The sequence below is a fragment of the Doryrhamphus excisus genome, linkage group LG12, assembly GCF_037039965.1.
Source record: "Doryrhamphus excisus strain RoL-2023G ecotype Guam linkage group LG12, RoL_Dexc_Guam_v1.1, whole genome shotgun sequence".
In the NCBI taxonomy this organism is placed as follows: Eukaryota; Metazoa; Chordata; class Actinopteri; order Syngnathiformes; family Syngnathidae; genus Doryrhamphus; species Doryrhamphus excisus.
This window is the reverse complement of record NC_136368.1, coordinates 7,809,751-7,827,187: the sequence shown is the minus strand read 5'-3', so window position 1 is coordinate 7,827,187 and position 17,437 is coordinate 7,809,751. Positions and strand designations below refer to the sequence as shown.

Sequence of the window (17,437 nt, the reverse complement as noted above, 5' to 3'; positions counted from 1 at the left end):
ATAAAAAAAAACATGTACTTGCAGTTCTTGAGAGTTTTAAAAAAACAACCAACATGACTTTTCCTTCTTTTTCAGATTCAAAGAGTCACCAAATTGGACAGGGAGAATATATGTATTTTTGTCCAGTACATGCTTTAAATGTTTCTATACCAGGCTCTGTGAATGGAATGATATATACGTATGTTCTTCCTATTATTCATTATTATTATGATTTGTGTGTGTGTGAAAACAGCATCATTCAGCGCTTTCACACTTGTCTTTGCCCTCAGGGAATCATAACAGTAGCCACATATACATACATGGACCCAAATATTCCAATCGCATTCGATTTATTTGCTCAAACGGAAAGACTTGAACCTTTGTATATACCTCATTCCGAAAGAAAAGTGTCAATCTGAATGAACATACATATAATTGGATTCACGGGGTGGAATATTCCTTTCCCCAATCCGATTGAGGTATCTTGTACCCGCTCAAACGGAAAGTTGTGTTTTTCTTTTGTTGTTTATTGGCGGTTGGCAAGCAGCTTTCAAGTTCATTACTGCCATCTGTGGAACAGAATCTAAACCCTTCTATACTTTATTAACAAGTCCAGTTTTTCTCAAAAAAGAAAATATATATCTACGTGTCCCAAGTTTAATTATATAATATTAGCAAGATTGAATTTTATCTTTTCCTGTTTAAATTTATCCCAGGTACCTTCTTTCAGCGCATGCTCGGATATGACGTAACACGCAATGAGAGACGTTTTTCAGTTTTTAAAATGGAGGCGAGCAATTAGCACTGGACTGCTGCGGAAAGTTTGTTTTTGATCCACACTAATTTCAAGACGAACAAAAAAACTGGCAATTAAAAAAAAAAAAACGGTATCACATGATGTTGATGTTTACGTTTTACTGGGCATGCCCCATTGACTATTCTGTTTCATTATAGCGGTGCATGTAGACCAGATTGGAATATTACTTTCCATGGATACCATTAGCCACGTTTACATGAGGAGTTTTTCTCTTTTCGAATGGAATCTTTGCGAATGACTTTTCCGAAAACAATGGTATTCTCCATTTGTGTTGTGTCGCTCTTCCTCCTTTTGTGTTCCCTGCTCAGACCCCGACACCTCCTGAGCTGGGCGGAGCTACCGGGACCCTGCAGCTGTTTCCAATTAGTTCCCTTCTTATCCTCCTCACCTGCAGCCAGCCAGTGCTGGATTATTCTCTATGGTGGAGTCTTCATGCCATGTGCTTCTACCAATTAACATGGGCTACTGTTGTGGCCATAACCCACCCCAAGCTAAAACTCAACTCTAAACCCCCGACGTCACTTCCTGTCCTCCTTCCACCCTCCCCCCTAACCTCGGAATACGTTTACAGCAACATACACAAGCACAAGTCTGATTTATGTCTTACACGGATTAGCTAATCTTATAATGTCTATCATGTGTTTGGTAATATTGATATCTCATTTATGTCTTATTTTCTCTTACGTCTCCAGAATTGGGTAATACGAGTATCATTTCCACTGTCGGGGTGTGATTTCATGTCTCGAGAGCTCTCATAATATATTTAAATATATATATATATATATATCGAGAAAGTCGTAAGCAGGTTTGCTCTAACTGCTAAATAATTAGATAAAAAAAATAAGGAATCCTACTTTGCGGGAATTAACGCAACACTGTGTGAGAATGCCAAATATTTTCAACACACACATTACTGATATAAAATGTTAAATAAAGTTGAAGCAAATGTATTTGATTTAACTGTATTGTATTGTAAGAGCAAGTATTTTCTGGCCCGCCTCCTGCGTGTGCTATCTTCTGCAAAGCAATTAAAGCATACACAAGCAAGAGGAATGGAGAGGCACGAACTCATTATGTGGTGGTGGTGGCCTAAAAGCAAGCTTGGTTAATTTTTCAGGGGAGTTTCCACTAATGCTTTGCAGACTGAGAAACATGACAAAATAAAACACGCTGGCAGCGAAGAGGGAAAGTCTACTTGGCTTATAGGCAGAAAGGCTTATACAGTGACAATTATCTCGACAATGACAGCTGCTTATCATCTGTGTTGCGGGAAAGAAGAAAAAGGAGTTCTTCATTAAATGATTTTTCAGTGTCTCTCGACAAACAATATTTGTGGGACTTGTGCACTGTAATCATCAGATGCTTATTATAAGAGGCCCTTGTGGAACAGTTCCAGTGGGATAGGTGAGTGTACCACTACCATTCTTGGTTTGTGCCAAATCTATTGTGTGTAAGTCGCTTAAATCAAGTGGCAAACAGTTATCCCAAATACAGTGGAACCTGTATACAAACCTATGTACAACCTATGTACAAAAAAAGCCAAATATATGTCTCGTTTTTGTACATGTCTATGTGATCATGACACTATAGACAGATTCTGACCAAAGAATTCTTCAACCACCTTTGTGTGAGCGGTTAGTTTGTTTGTAGAACTCACATAGAACGATGAACAACTCAGTTTCTTTCTCCTTTCTTTGTCATAGTGTGCTGTGCTTCCTGTGCTCATAAGGCTTTCAATCACACTGCGTATACATGGTGTTCTGTAAATTCTTCTAAATTCTTTTTTCATTACGGCTGCAAATGATGCCAAAAAAATGCATCCATGATGCCAAAAAAAGTTATACATACCAAAACATAGATAAAGGACGTGGGAAACACTATTGAATTCAAGAAAGAACTTGTAGCCAACTGTCAAGGTAACATTTGTTAAGTTGGATTGTAATGTATAGTAATCCGTCCTTTATCGCAGTGAAATTGGTTACTGACCCATTCTCCGCTTATCCGGGTCCGGGTCGCAGGGGCAACTCAGGCACTAAATGCCTGAGCCACCTCAACTGACTCCTCTCAATGTGAAGGAGAAGCGGCTCTACCCTGATCCCCTCCCGGATGACTGAGCTCCTCACCTCCATCTCTTAGGGTGACTCCAGCTACCCTTCGGCGGAAACTAATTTCAGCCGCTTGTATCCGTGATCTCGTTCTTTTGGTCACTACACCAAGCTCATGACCATAGGTGACGGTGGGAACCTAGATCGACCGGTAAAAAGAGAGCTTTGCCTTCCAGCTCAGCTCTCTTTTCACCACGATGGTCCGGTACAGCGACCGCATTACTGCAGACGCTGCCCCAATCCGCCTATCGACTTCATTGTTTCACATTCCCTCACTCATGAACAAGACCCCGAAATACTTGAAGTCCTCCACCTGGGGCAAGACCTCATTCCCAACCTGGTGGGAGCACTCCACCCTTTTCGGACTGAGAACCATGGCCTCTGATTTGGAGGTACTGAGTCTCATCCCAGAAGCTTCATACTCAGATGCAAACCGTCCCAGTAAACGCTGAAGGTCACAGACTGAAGAGGCCATCAGGACAACATAGTCCGCGATAGCAGAGATGAGATCCTAAGGTCCCAGAACCGAACTCTCTTGATGCCTTGGCAGTGCCTCGAAATTCTGTCCATGAAAATTATGAACAGAATTAGTGACAAAGGGCAGCGGGCCAACGTTCACCGGAGACAGGCTGGGATTACTGCTAGCAATGCGAACCAAGCTCCTGCACCGGTCGTACAGAGACCAAATAGAACGTAGTAGCGCGCCACCGATACCGTACTCCTGGAGCACCCCCCAAGGGATGCCACGAGGGACACGGTTGAATGCTTTTTCCAAGCCGGCAAAGCACATTTAGACCAGCTGGGCAAACTCCCATGCACCCGCCAGCACCCTCGCAAGGGTGTAGAGCTGGTCCAGGAAAGCTGCATTGAACCTCTTGGAGCTGAGGTTCAACCAACGGTCGTGGAATAGATTTTCCCAGCGAGGCTGAGGAGTGTGATCCCCCTATAGTTGGAACACACCCTCTGGTCACCCTTCTTAAAAAGGGCGACCACCACCCCAGTCGGCCTATCCATAGGTACTGTTCTTCACAGGTCAGCCAAGACAGTCCCTCAACATCCAGAGGTTCCAGTCCCGCCCTTGATAAATGAATTTCCGTAAAGTATGACTTCTGGTTAGAGCTTAGAAAACCTGTTGACAACCTTCTGAAAACATTTCTTTAAACATTATTAGAGACTTAGTCAAAGGTTGAGAGGTTCAGGTTTTTGCTTGCTGTAGGTTACAGCAACAACAGTAGCACAGTTACATTACTGGCACCTCGTGACCAGAATTCTACATATCATTACAATATCTTTGAATGCATTATGAATGCCTAATGTTTTAGTTCATGTGGACAATTTTATGATTGAAAATACTTAATTTAAGCAAAGATACATTACATGTACTCAAATATGCATGTGTTATAGATCATATTCAACCACAAAAGAGCATGATTCATGAATTATTATATTTTTGAAAAAACTGTAGTGGAGTGAAGCTGCAAAATTGAAAGCGAGGGATTGCTGTATTGGTAGGAACCTTGAACACAGGGAGGGAGAGGCAGAGGGAGAAACATTACAGAAAATAAGCCATGCCAGTGTGCATAATGATAATTGTACCTGCTGCTGAAGTTTCCAAAAAAGTTCAAGTGAGCAAGCTGAGTGAGCCGACTGTCCACTCTTTAAAGTTAAGTGTCTAACGGACTAGAATGACTCGTCATTGCTCTCTCCTTCCACTCATCACCGTGTTCACCACCAGTTTTCAGTAAAGGTAATTTTCAATGTTAATTCCTCTGTTTATTCATCATTTGTATATATTTGTCATTGTTTTCTGCATGCAAAACAATGATAATCCTCCACAAAAAGTGTTGTTTTTTCACATTTCTTAGTGTCTGAAAAGGATTAATGAGATTCCCATGTTTTCCTATGGAAAAAAAAATGGATTAGGTTTTTGTATTCGTCTGACAGGTTAATGATGAAAACCAAAGTTCCACTGTATCTATAAAAACAGCTGTGCTAAAAGCACATGCGGTCAGATCACCCCAATAAAATGACATATTTCTTTTTGTGAGACCCACTGAGAGCATTGTAAATTTCCAACTCTTAAATAAGAGCTTCAAATATTGCCGGCTGTGCTCCGGTGAATAGGTCCTTTCGAGAGGCATTTCTCGGAAAGGGACCTTGAACATACTTTTACAGGTCTTTCAGTCAGATTGGCATATAGACTGATATTGAGTTGGTGGGAGACACTAAGTTTAGCAATCTTGAAACCATTTTTGTCAAGATGATCTTAAAAATACTGTTCCTTAAAGTGCATACACCTATTTTGATATCTGGAACGCAAAACCAAAAACAAGCTTTACGTTCGTTCTCTTTGATTCTAACTAATTACTGGGTATACAATGCTGGTTTCTAGCTAACTTACATTTGAATAAAAGAATGTTGTCAGTCTGTTTCGGCCTTCTTATTCATGCAGTGTGGAAAGGGGTTGGCTGTACAACAATCATGTACTTTTCTGGAGTGTCATCAATTCAGTCGGCTGTGACAGTTGAAGCAGCACAGACTAGATTAGATTGGTGTTCCCAAACTTTTCCCTAAATGCACCTGCACATGTGGGTTATCCGTATACAGTACATAATTCATTGTGTCACCTAAATGCAGACGTGTCTTTTTTTATTTTGGTGCCAATCAATGCATCATTTTAAGGGAAGCATGTTTTGCTTTTTGCATTTTTTTTTTTGAAGACAGGGTACTGTTTTCCCAGGACATGTCCTGTTTACATGTGCCGTTTCTAACCGCTCTTGCTTGTTTTGTTTTTTGAAGTGATTAAAATGTCCTGTTTTTTATTGCTTTTAATTTGGCCATTAAATTGACTGATATTAGGGGACTCTGCTGCATGTGACGTAATCCCTCTTTACACTCACAACGAGCAAGCAGATTTTGTTTGTTGAAGTTTTCTCCCCCCCCCCCCCCCCTCTTTTTTTGTTGAAAAACCAATTACTCACAATAAACAAGGGGCGACTGTACAGTCATCCCAGTTAGAATTTCACAGAGTCACTCTGTCATGGTTTTTCAAACATATATTAATTGATGAATTATGCTGTTTAGTGGTTGAATATGACCTCTTAATAGTCAAAATTGTCAAAATATCCTACACATGTTACCCCCCGCGACCCTCGTGAGGAAAAAGCGGTAGAAAATGAATGAATGAATGAATTTTTTGCCTAAATTAAGCATATTCAAGCATAAACATGTTCAAATGAAGTAAAATACATATTTAAGGCATTCAGAAGAATGATTCAAATTGTGCCAGTAATATTCAACATGAGTTACTTGGTATCGGTAATTGTTCAGTGAGACTTGATCACCAGAACAACAGGCTTTTACAACAGGGAGAATAATAACATCTCATCATCATCATCATAACAGGTCTACTGTTGCAGCCATAACCCACGACAAGACACTGGAACATACAATTTATGTCTTAAATGGCTTATTTTGTCTGATGATGGGCAATAGAAATGCAAAGGTGACTATATGGGTGATATTTCATATCTGGGGGTGGGGGGGGACTTTAATGATGTCATGATGTGAATAGATGTTTTTTATGCCATAACTACAAAAATATTCCATGTATAAAGAAAAATCCATGGTTGGGCCTGGACAATTCACCACAATAAACAAAGGATTATTGCATAGCTAATATTTTTTTTCCATTTTTTTTGTGATTTATTTGTAGATTTATTAGACATGTAAATATACAGATCATGCATACTAAGCATAACATACTTTCAATCAAACATTTTCTATGGCTCAACAAGTGACAGGCCTGGCACATTGCACGTTCTAATGACAGTAGCTACTTCCTGACTACAGTTCTGTCTCCTTTTTATGGGGGGAGGGGGAGCAGAAAATAAGTGCGACTGCCTTGAGAATTACGGACTTTTCTGTCATTTGACTTTTTAACCCATTTGTTCAATGTCAAGTGAAAAATGTAACATCTAAAAATGTGCCTTTCTGTTGTTATTTATGAGTTATTGTGTTTTGACATTGCATCAAAGTCCTTCGCATCCTTCATCTCATATTGCTTCATAATTTCACCTTGCTATGAACAAAATGCAGACAGTCACAGCTACACTTAGATAAACAGACATTTTTTTTTTCTCCAACTCAAATTCGTCACCATTGCTAGTAGCATTAACCAATGCAGCTAAGACTGAGCCCCAAGCTGAAGCACAGAATAATTAGTCACACTTGGCTCGAAGAAGGAAGGGCTGGGAAGCGATGTGACTGAAGGAAGAATCGATCTGGCGGAGAGGGAGGGGCGTGCAGTCAGGAGTCATGATCAATCTTGTAAGCCAACTCTCAATCTGTGAGGAAACCTGGGTGTGTTTGTATGGGGAAACATTCTCAATACACTTTTGTGTGTGTGTGTGTGTGTGTGTGTGTGTGTGTGTGTGTGTGTGCGTGTGTGTGTGCGTGTGCAGGAGCAGGCACATTAACACTCCCAACAGCCTGGTGTATGACTTGTCAGAAAGAGACAAATGTCTGTGTGACTAAAAGACTCCCAGGGGTTATAGGAAAGGGGGAGGGGGGGGCTGTGAAGGAGGTAGGGGGTTTTTAGCGGTACCACAACATTGCAAGCCTTCATCGTCCCCAAGTTCCACACTGTCCTCATCAAAATAAACATTTCAAGCAGTGGAACAGTGACTGGTTTTAAAACACTAACCAAATGTGAACTCTTTGCGTATCAGTGCATTGCCAGTCACAGGTGGGTTACATCTGATAAGACAGTGGAGATGCATGTCAACGGGAGCAGGGATTCATCTTCCTGTGATACACCGGAGCAGCAGGGGTGGGGTGCAGACGGGCTGAAGTAAGTTGCAGAGACAGCAGTCCTCCTTTTAGCCAACACTGTTCACTTATTACACAAAGCAAACAGGTTATGGCCTGGTTGTCTGCCTGCAGACTTAATACATGGGAATTGGACAGTGGGGTGGACTACACAGCCTAAATAGGAGCACGTTTTGTTTTAGAGACAGCATTTTTGCCTCCATTATAGTTGTTTATTCTTATCGGTCTTTTTATGTGATTAATGCTTCATCACGTTTGGTAGTTAGTGGGATGATGCAAATACAATGATCCATTCCTGAAGGTCTGACTCTTACGGAAATGGATTCTAACCACTGTGCCGCGGCACACTAGTCTACCTTGAGAAACCGTCAGGTGTGCCGTGAGGAATTATCCAATATCACTTTTTATAGTTACCATTGATTAAATATCATTTGCAAATATTATGTCAATATGAATATATGGACCCAAATATTCCAATTGCATTTGGTTTATTTGCTCAAACGGAAAGAATTGAACAGGGATGGAATATTCCTTTAACCAATGCAATTCAGGTATCTTGTACCCGCTCAAACGGAAATTTGTCAGGGTGCCTTCTTCTTCGTGGTGTTTTTCTTCTTCTGTTGTTTATTGGCGGTTGGCAAGCAGCTTTCATGTGCATTAGCGCCATCTGTGAAACCGAATCTAAACCCTTCTATACTTTATTCACAAGTGCAGTTTTATTAAAAAAGAAAATATATATCTATATAAAACATGTCCTGAGTTTAATTATAGAATATTAGCAAGAATTTGATCTTTTCCTGTTTAAATTATCCCGGGTGCGTTCTTTCAGCGCATGCTCAGATATGACGTAACACGCAGATCCAGACGTTCTTCGGTTTTAAAAATGGAGGCCAGCAATCGGCACTGGACTAAGCAAAGTTTGTTTTTGATTCAAACTAAATTTCAAGACTGGACAGACGAAACACTGGCAATACGGAGTTATTCCAACAAGTGAAAGAAAAACTCGGGGAAGTTGGTATCACGTGATGTTGATGTTTACGTTTTACTGGGCATGCCCTATTGACTATTCTGGTTGATTTTCACGGCGCATGTAGACAAGAGATTGGAATATTCCTTTCTACGGATACCATTGTTTCCCGAAAGGTCATTCGGAAAGAGAAAACTGGTTATGTAAAAACATGGCTACTGTGGAGTGTCTGTGGTGTAAAGACTGGCAGAGCAATGTAATATTGGTGGCAATATTGTGGCTGTCACTATTCTAACCAAATACATTTTTTCCCTAAAATATAATGTAAATCCAATTAATCCAATTCATCTGCTCCACAAAAAAACACAAAATACAACCATATATGAATAATAGTTTCCATTGGGGAATTTACATAACGTACAAAACAAAAGTGAGATCCAACCCTGTCAAAACAGTTTGTGTGTGTGTGTGGCGTTTGTTTACGTGCTGGTGGTGTAATATTGTTGCCTCCAGTGACGATGTGAGGCTCACATGAAGCTACATGCGAAGCTGCAGGGACACACACACAAACACACACACACCCAGCAGTGTAACCGTAGACGCCTAATTGACAGGCTGCTGGAGACTGAGCCAGTCAGGATAGCCAGTCACTTTCACGCTCCCACCTTTATCGTGTGTATACTAGTATGTGGTGTGGGGGTGTGTTGTCGGGGGTGTGTTGTCAGGTGGTGTGCATGCATTGAACCCACGGGGGGAAGTAGTTGTCACTCTTACACTTTCCTGCACATGTACACGGCTCATTTCCTGAGACACACACACACACACACACACACACGGCAAAGTTGTTTTTTAACAGAGCTTACAGACAAGTGCAAAATGTGTTTCCTGTGGTAATAACAATGGTGACACTCATGTGACAACAGACCCGAGTGTAGCTGGTATGCATTTGAAGTAAAAACAAATTAAATAAAGAAGAGAAATTCCCCATGTCTGATCGAACATGATAATTTTTCCAGCGCTTTGCAAAAAACAATAGTGGATGTGACAGTGGCCTGTTAACTTATTATGTGACTGCTCTACCTATAATCATAAAAACAATGACAAAAAAGCAAGCTATTACCACTAATGTTACAAATAATTATGTGGGTGGATGATTCCTGATTTATTAATAGAATATTTCTGTAGTTAGAGCATAGAAAATCAGTTTTACAACCCTCTAATGCTGTTTAACATTATTAGAGCGCTCTAGACATGAAATAACGACCCAATATTCACCTTTATTACCCAATATAGTGGACACAATAACAGTAAATAAGCCATTGACAACATAAATATGACTCATAATCATATGTGTTGCTGTAAATGTGTTCCAGTTCGAGTGGAGATGAGTGGAGAACAGACGTAGGCGGTTCAGATTTGACTTTTAGTTTGGCATGGGTTACAGCTATAACAGTTGCCCGTTTTAGGCCTTGTTGTAACTGTGAGATATTTAAACTTACAATATAATCTGTTGTCTGGTGCCTGTGTGTCTCACCGAACATTACAGTAACATTACTGACACCTAGTAACCAGTGTAGAATACTACACATCATCACATTGCCTTTTATATATATGTGTGTTCATTTCTACATTTTTATGCTTGAAACTACTTCATTTAGGCAAAAATTATATATTTTTAACAAGAAACTGTTTCAACCACAATGCTGTGTGATTTATAAATTAATATATTTTTCACAAAATGTGAAATCATTGTGTGAAGTGGTAAGGGATTACTATATAGCCGGATGCTAAGGGTGTTGTCAGTCAATTGGGCCACAAAAAATCACCTTCAATATATTGTATTTTCCGGACTATAAGTCACACTTATTGGGGAGCTACTCTTACTGCCATGAAGAAAACAAAACAGTTACTGTACCTACAACTGTTTGTTATGTTACATAAACACTGGACACCGTTTCTCTTCATGTATATTTTTTGTGTAGCTGAATAACCATTGTGTTAGCATATCTTACATCTATTCAGCCTGTTCTCTATTCTTTTATTGTTACAACTTGCCTTCCAAGAGGACGTAATGTCTGTTTTGGTCAAGTAGTTTGGGAAATAAACTACCCGCAAAAAATGCGACTTAACCTCCGGAGCGACTTCTGGAGTCCAGAAAATAATTAATATATTTAAATTAATGAAATTATATTAAATAAATATTAAGAGTTATTGCTCTCAACTCTTAAAATGGAAACGCTCAGCGTATATCATTTTTAATATGTAGTGATTACATAGTGTATATGTAGCTAATATATAGAGTTATTGTGTACAATCTGTGTGGTTATTCTAATGATATGATTGCCATATTTATAAGCAATTTAGTTTTCTTAACAATAATTTTACATTTTAATATTTTGTAAGGGTATCTGTGTTCTATGTAGTTATTTGTTATATGTGTTTGTAATTTTTTTTACATATTTTAGGCTCAAATTAAACATTTTTAATCATAAAAATGACTAAATAAATGAAAATACAAATAGAAGAAAATGTTATATGTCGGGTAATATTAGTGATGTTGTGAGCATCGGATAGCAGTGTGGAGAACACCAGTAGCCGTTGTGAGTTGTGGCTGACAACAGCTCCTGAGTAAATGTTCACTGGGCCATTCTACTACAGGAGTCTTTTTCATGTCTAGAAGGCTCTAATATTGCTAAAAATTCTATGCTCTAAATAAAAAAAAATTCCTTCAAAAATAATTAAAAATAACTTATTACGACCAATTAATCACAAGAAAGGAGGGACAACTGTACATTGGTACAATTTACAATTCAATTATTTAGAATTTACAGAAAATTGTTTATTCTCCAGGGTGGTCTTCAAAAAATGTCTTGAAACTGAAAATATATTTCTGCTGAACCTTTGTGAAAAGGCGACAATGCCAATTTATTGCAGTATTGATTACCATGGATGTAGCCTCTGATGCCACAATGAAAGAAAAGGGACACCATCTGTGGCCTGTACTATTAAAGATCCAATTATCAGTAAAACCCACTATCTCTGGCTTTGGTTGAAAATGAAATGCAAGACTTCAGGAAGTGAGCAGCAAAACCCCGGCTTTAATAGATCACCTTGTGAGGTATCCCTTAGCTATTTAGTTACGTCCATGAATACGTATATGCAAAAGGGGATCCGTCCTTGCTGAGAGCAAAATCTGATAATGCATCAGCAAACACAACTAAGAGTCAGAACAAACCAATCAAGAGGGCTGTCGAAGAAGAGGGGGGAAAAAAGCCAAAGGGCTCGCGGCTCATCTTTCCGTCAGCACACAATAGATTTACAATGATGTTGTGTTAGACTGGAGGAAAAAATAATAATCTATTTTTTCATGGCTTGTTGAATCAGCCTTATCTTGTGTGATTAAACCAAGTCAATAATGTAATGTTTAATTAGAAAGTTATTACCTGTCTCAAATAAACAAACGATAGGAAGAGGGAAAATCCATTTCTTCCTACACTGGATGACTGGATGATTTTTTTTTTATTTCGATATATTACGACACCGAGCTGAATGTTTGTCAAATGTCAAAATGTCAAAATGTCATGTCAAAACCATTTGAATAGAGAAAGACTAATGCCTTTCAGAAATAAAATGTTCATTTACGGCAATGACTTTCCCCACCAAATAAAGTACCGTACTTTCTGGACTATAAGTCGTTTCGGAGTATAAGTCGCACAAGGCCAAAAATGCATAATTAGGTAGAAAAAAACATACATAAGTCACACTGGAGTATAAGTTGCATTTTTTGCGGGTAATTTATTTTACACACGACTTGACCAAAACCGACATTACATCCTCTCCAAGTTCTAAAAATAAGTCGCTCTGGAGCACAAGTCGCAGGAACAGCCAACCTACAGAAAAAAGTGTGACTTATAGTCCGGAAAATATGGTAATAATCCACGTTGACTGTGAAATAAACACAAAACCAAACATTGTGTGTTTGTAGACGATGCCAGGAAATATCACACTTCCATTTTGTCATGAAATTTCCACCAACAGCCAGCATCCATGAGGCTATTCCCAAAATGAAACATCTGGCGCTCCCATAATGATCAATAGGGAGAAAACACATTACAAGAAGCCGATCCATGAAGTGGGTCCCCACGAGAGGAGGAGTAATGACCGAGGAGCGTTGGGTTTGTACATGTTTGGATGTGATTAATAGGACATCACCTGTAATAATGACTTCCTTCCATTTCCAGGCACAGTAACAAATGACGTGCAAGCTGTTTCCACAACACACAGAAAAACAGTTCCCCCAGGCCCCCACCCTCTCACATTTGTGTTCTGCTCCCACAGTTCCCCCTGTCCACCTTGCTTTAACACTTCAGCCATGTCCCCAAGTCCGGACTCGGAGTAAGTGATTTGTCAGGCATGGAGGCAGCAAGTAGCCTGTAACAAATCTAAGTGACAGGCCCCGAAAATGCAGATATACTCAATCACAAGGCTGACAGAGAGGAACAAGCAGCTTAGGGAGCTGATGAAGTCAAACAGTGTCCAAAAAGTGCTAATAGATGCTTCACTGACTGACACTGACATTTCCTACATGACACATTTGTCTCTGAAGTGCAAGTGGGCGGGTTCACGCTTATGGCACAATATCAAATTTTAACTCGCAATGTCACTGCTTTTCCTTTTTGACTGGACTAACATTTACTTTTTTTTTCTGTTGGGATAACGACAAGGAGAGTTAGTGATGCGTCAGCTCTTTGAAGGGAACAAGACGTAGTTTTTTTACGGTTAAAGCCACACGAGATTGGTGAAAACGTGTGGTGGTGTGTGTGTTGACACTAAGCAGAAGGGGGCAGGGATGGAGGGAGCCCTGCAACAATTAATTCATGAAGAAACATTAACATTAGCACACATCAGTTTTGATTTCGGAAAACAACAATTCAACAGTTTCTCGTCTGACATGATGTGCACCGAACCACTCACTGTTTGAGTTGGCTTCAAATTGATTTGGTCCCGTCTAGATCAGGGGTCGGCAACCTTTAGTATAGTCCAAAATAGTGCAAAAGATCAGCTTAAAATACCATCTTATAAACTAACAATAACAACAGAATGAAACAAATAAAGGTGCAGTGTGTATGTGCAACGGATGGCTACTAGTGAGGAATTGACAGCAGGTTTCTTTTAGTTCGCTGGCTAATGCTGCTCAACTTGAAGGGATAGCCCCCATAAGCAGGTCCTTCAACAGCGACTCTCTCCCCACTTTGTGTCATGAGCCGAGCTCTGGTTGGATTTTGGTGCTGAGGAAAGTAGTTCCAGCTAGTTGCTGAGGACAGTTCAGTAAAGAGTTTGGCTTCTCAAAACAATTGTTCGGCTTTATTGTCTCTGCTGTTGTATCACTTTGCGTTCCCACCTGTCCATTGTTGTGTACGTGTTTCTCAGTGGTAAGATGCACAGATCGCGATCACTGCAACGCCAGACATAGTGGTTTAAAAAGTGGTACATGTAATTATCCAGGCTGTGACAACAAAAAAGTGTCACCCTATAAATTCCAACTATCAATCAGTGGGCTTACGTTGTTGGCGTTTGGCGGGATGACCACTTTTACATGGGGAGCTCAGCTTTGAAATGTATGGGTACTTTTCTAGTGGTGAGTGGGATACTTCTCTGGCACATCTCAATACCCCCTCCCTTCCTTATGCTCGTCCAATCACCAGTCAGCCAGGATGAATTTACGGTCTTACAGAAAGTCCGATTTTTAACTTTCAATCCAAAATGTGCATTGTCCCTACTCGGTGTGTTTAAAAATATGTGCTTTACATAAGAACTTAACTTTACTGAAGAACCGCAGGTTTTCAACCCCAATCACTCAATTCATTCAAAACAAGCTTCAGATTATTTAACGAAGAATATAATCACTAGTTGCAGCCCTATGTTGTTTTGTTGTTTTCTCGAGGTTTTTCCACTGTAAATGGGAAAATATGTACAAATAATACACACAATCAGATTTGACCTTTTTGCCTGATTGACATGCAATTAATCTTAAGCTTGTTGCTGTGATTAATAGAATAATCAATTAAGCCCTAGACGGACCAAATCAATGTGAACCAAAAACAAATAACTCGTGTTTTGGTCAGGATCATCTCCATAAAAGGCAAAGCTGATGTGTGTGACTATCATGTTTTACCTAAAACACAAAGACAGTATGTCTGCTTTCTTCGATGACTAAAGAAAATTTTAAATATTCACATTTGAGAGGCTTAAATTGAATACCAAAATAGTTGATTAATCATCGATTCATCAATTAATCTTGCAGCTCGAGATGAGATTTTGTGCTCAGTACTTTTGTACGTATTTGTTTTTTGTACCTGTTGTTTGGATCTGTTCCATGTCGAGCATATACATAGAGCCATATCATTAATATTTGATATAATTAGATTTTCCAAATATATAAGACATAAAAAACATAGAAGGAACCGTTTGGGGGACACAATAGCTGCTGCTTTTTAGGGAGCCAGCACTCTTAAAAGAGATGGAATTCCCATCACTACAAGAAAAGCGCTGAAATGTCAGTGTATACGTATGTATTTATGTATATATATATATATGTATATATATATATATATTTTTTTTTTTCAAAGCAATGTACTGCCATTGTTACAATGATATCTGGATTTCTTGTGTTCATGTGGCCATATCAGTGTTCAACACACAGCATAAAGACTTGACACAAGCACTCCATCACTAAAGCAAATGTATATTCCCACTCCTGCCGCAAAGATAGGGGGAATTCATCTCCTGTGAGGATTAATAAATAGTGAGGAAAACAATAAAAAAAAAAAAAAATCTACCCCTCCTCCCTCCCTCCTTCCACAACCCCACACTTCCCGTCCATTCACATGGAAATTGCTTCAGTCCTTTTAGTCAATCTGGCTAATGCAAAAATCATGTATGTCTGTCTTTAAATATTTAAAGTCAAACAGCAGCGCGATTGAAATACAACGCTGAAGAAGCATTACTCTCCTCTTGGAAGAGAGAGTGAGAGAGCCACGAGAGGCTATTTTTGATGACAATGTTAATCTCTATGCAAGAAGTTTGAGACAACATCAGAGCAAAAGGGTTTGCCGAGTAAAAGTACAGAACACACGTGAGCTTCCTGTTTTTTTTGCCTACTGGGAGCAGCCTCTGATATCTGACATTGTGAGCAGCGACGCAGGGAAGGAAACACACAGCCGTAGCGGGAGTGCTGGTGCCGCCTTAAACTTAGTGAGACGAGACGGCTCACCGATGGAACCAAAGTCATGAATGATGAATGAAGAAATGCATCATCGGTACCACTCACTCCCCGGAGAGGACTCCATACAGATGATGCCTGGAACTTTTCTGGTTCTTTCCATGTGTAACAGTTTTGTACAAACAAAAGAAGCCTTGCAAAGGAAATAGATTTCCCCCTTTCAGATAATGTATGACGAGCGAAGACGATGGGAGAAGTTGAAGAAACTTTCACACTCACCACAGTGAAATCATCCGCTGAGCAGTTCTGCCCGCTGAAGTTGCAGCTCATGAGCATCTCGTCCAGCTGATGTCCCGTCCTGTTGAAGATGTCCTGCATGTCAGGAGCAGGATACATGAGATCCGTGGGCTTGTGTCCATCCCTGTTTTTGGGGGGCAGTCCCGTCAAGTTAGCCAGGTGGTAGATGTCGGCATCAGTCAGCGCGGAGAAGCGGAAGCGGTTGATGTTGCAGATGGTGACGGCTGGGAAAACCATCTCTGGGGTCGCCTCTTCATTCAGAGCTGTGACATGGGGGTGCTCCAGGTAGGAGATAGCACACTTTGCCGCCTGGTAAACAAATAGTGCCAGTGAAGTGAGAAAGGCAAGCGCCCACAGAGTCTGCCGGATGCCAAGACGACCAGAGACAAAGATGTGATTAATCCCATGTAGGGTGCAGGAGTTAGCAAACCCAGCCAAGTCCTTGGCCGGAGGTGCACAGCTCTCCTCGATCAGACTCTCCTTGTCCCCATCCTGCTTGTTTTTCTGCTTCTCATCCTCCTCTGCAAACTTGATTTTGCAAACAAATTCGATAGGCATGGGGGCAGCCAGGTCTGCGTTTGGGTTTTTTTATGGCAGCTATCAGCCCTGGATCACTTTCTCCTGTGACTTCCTTGCCGTTTGTCCTCTGAGCAAGAAACAACTCCAGAAAGAAGAGAGAGAAAAAGAGGAGAGTGTGCTGCTTCTGCTGCCGATGCTGCCTGCGCTGTGACTGATAGTGTTGCTGCTGCTGCCTCTACCACGGATCCTTGTGACCAGAGTGCTGCCGCTGTGCTGCTTTGCTCTCAACACTTGTCTCACTCCTTGTTCAGCTCACACGCTCTTGCATATCAGCTGTAATACGGCCCCGTCATAGTCAAAATAAAAATAAATAAACACCTTACACACTGCCTAAGACCGACAGACGTAAATTCAGCGCATTGAGTTGGGCTAAAACAGGAACAGAGTGTTTAATAATTCATGAGAAGGTAACATGCTGATTATTTCCCCCTCAGTGGTGCAAGTTGCAAGCTGTGGTCATCCCTATGATTCCGACAGACAACCCCCACACACAGCCTTCCCTTCAAAGCCTGAATGTTTGGATGGCCATAGATCACAGTTAATGTCAAAGGTTTTGTCCTAAACATTTATAGATGCTTTATTCACTTCCAAGTGAAATTCTGAATACCATCAGAATTGCCCCCATGTTTTACTACTTCAAG

The 17,437-nt window shown here is 40.3% G+C and overlaps 1 protein-coding gene across 1 annotated transcript in view; it reads right to left on the bottom strand.

The window, feature by feature from the left end:
* Positions 1–17,223, bottom strand: part of asic4a (acid-sensing (proton-gated) ion channel family member 4a) — a 144,112-nt gene extending 126,889 nt beyond the window's left edge. The window contains exon 1 of the mRNA XM_058083063.2: positions 16,200–17,223. Within this exon, the coding sequence (XP_057939046.1) occupies positions 16,200–16,775 (576 nt within the window). The 5' untranslated portion in view covers positions 16,776–17,223. The remainder of the gene's footprint in view (positions 1–16,199) is intronic.
* Between the last annotated feature and the right edge of the window lie 214 nt (positions 17,224–17,437).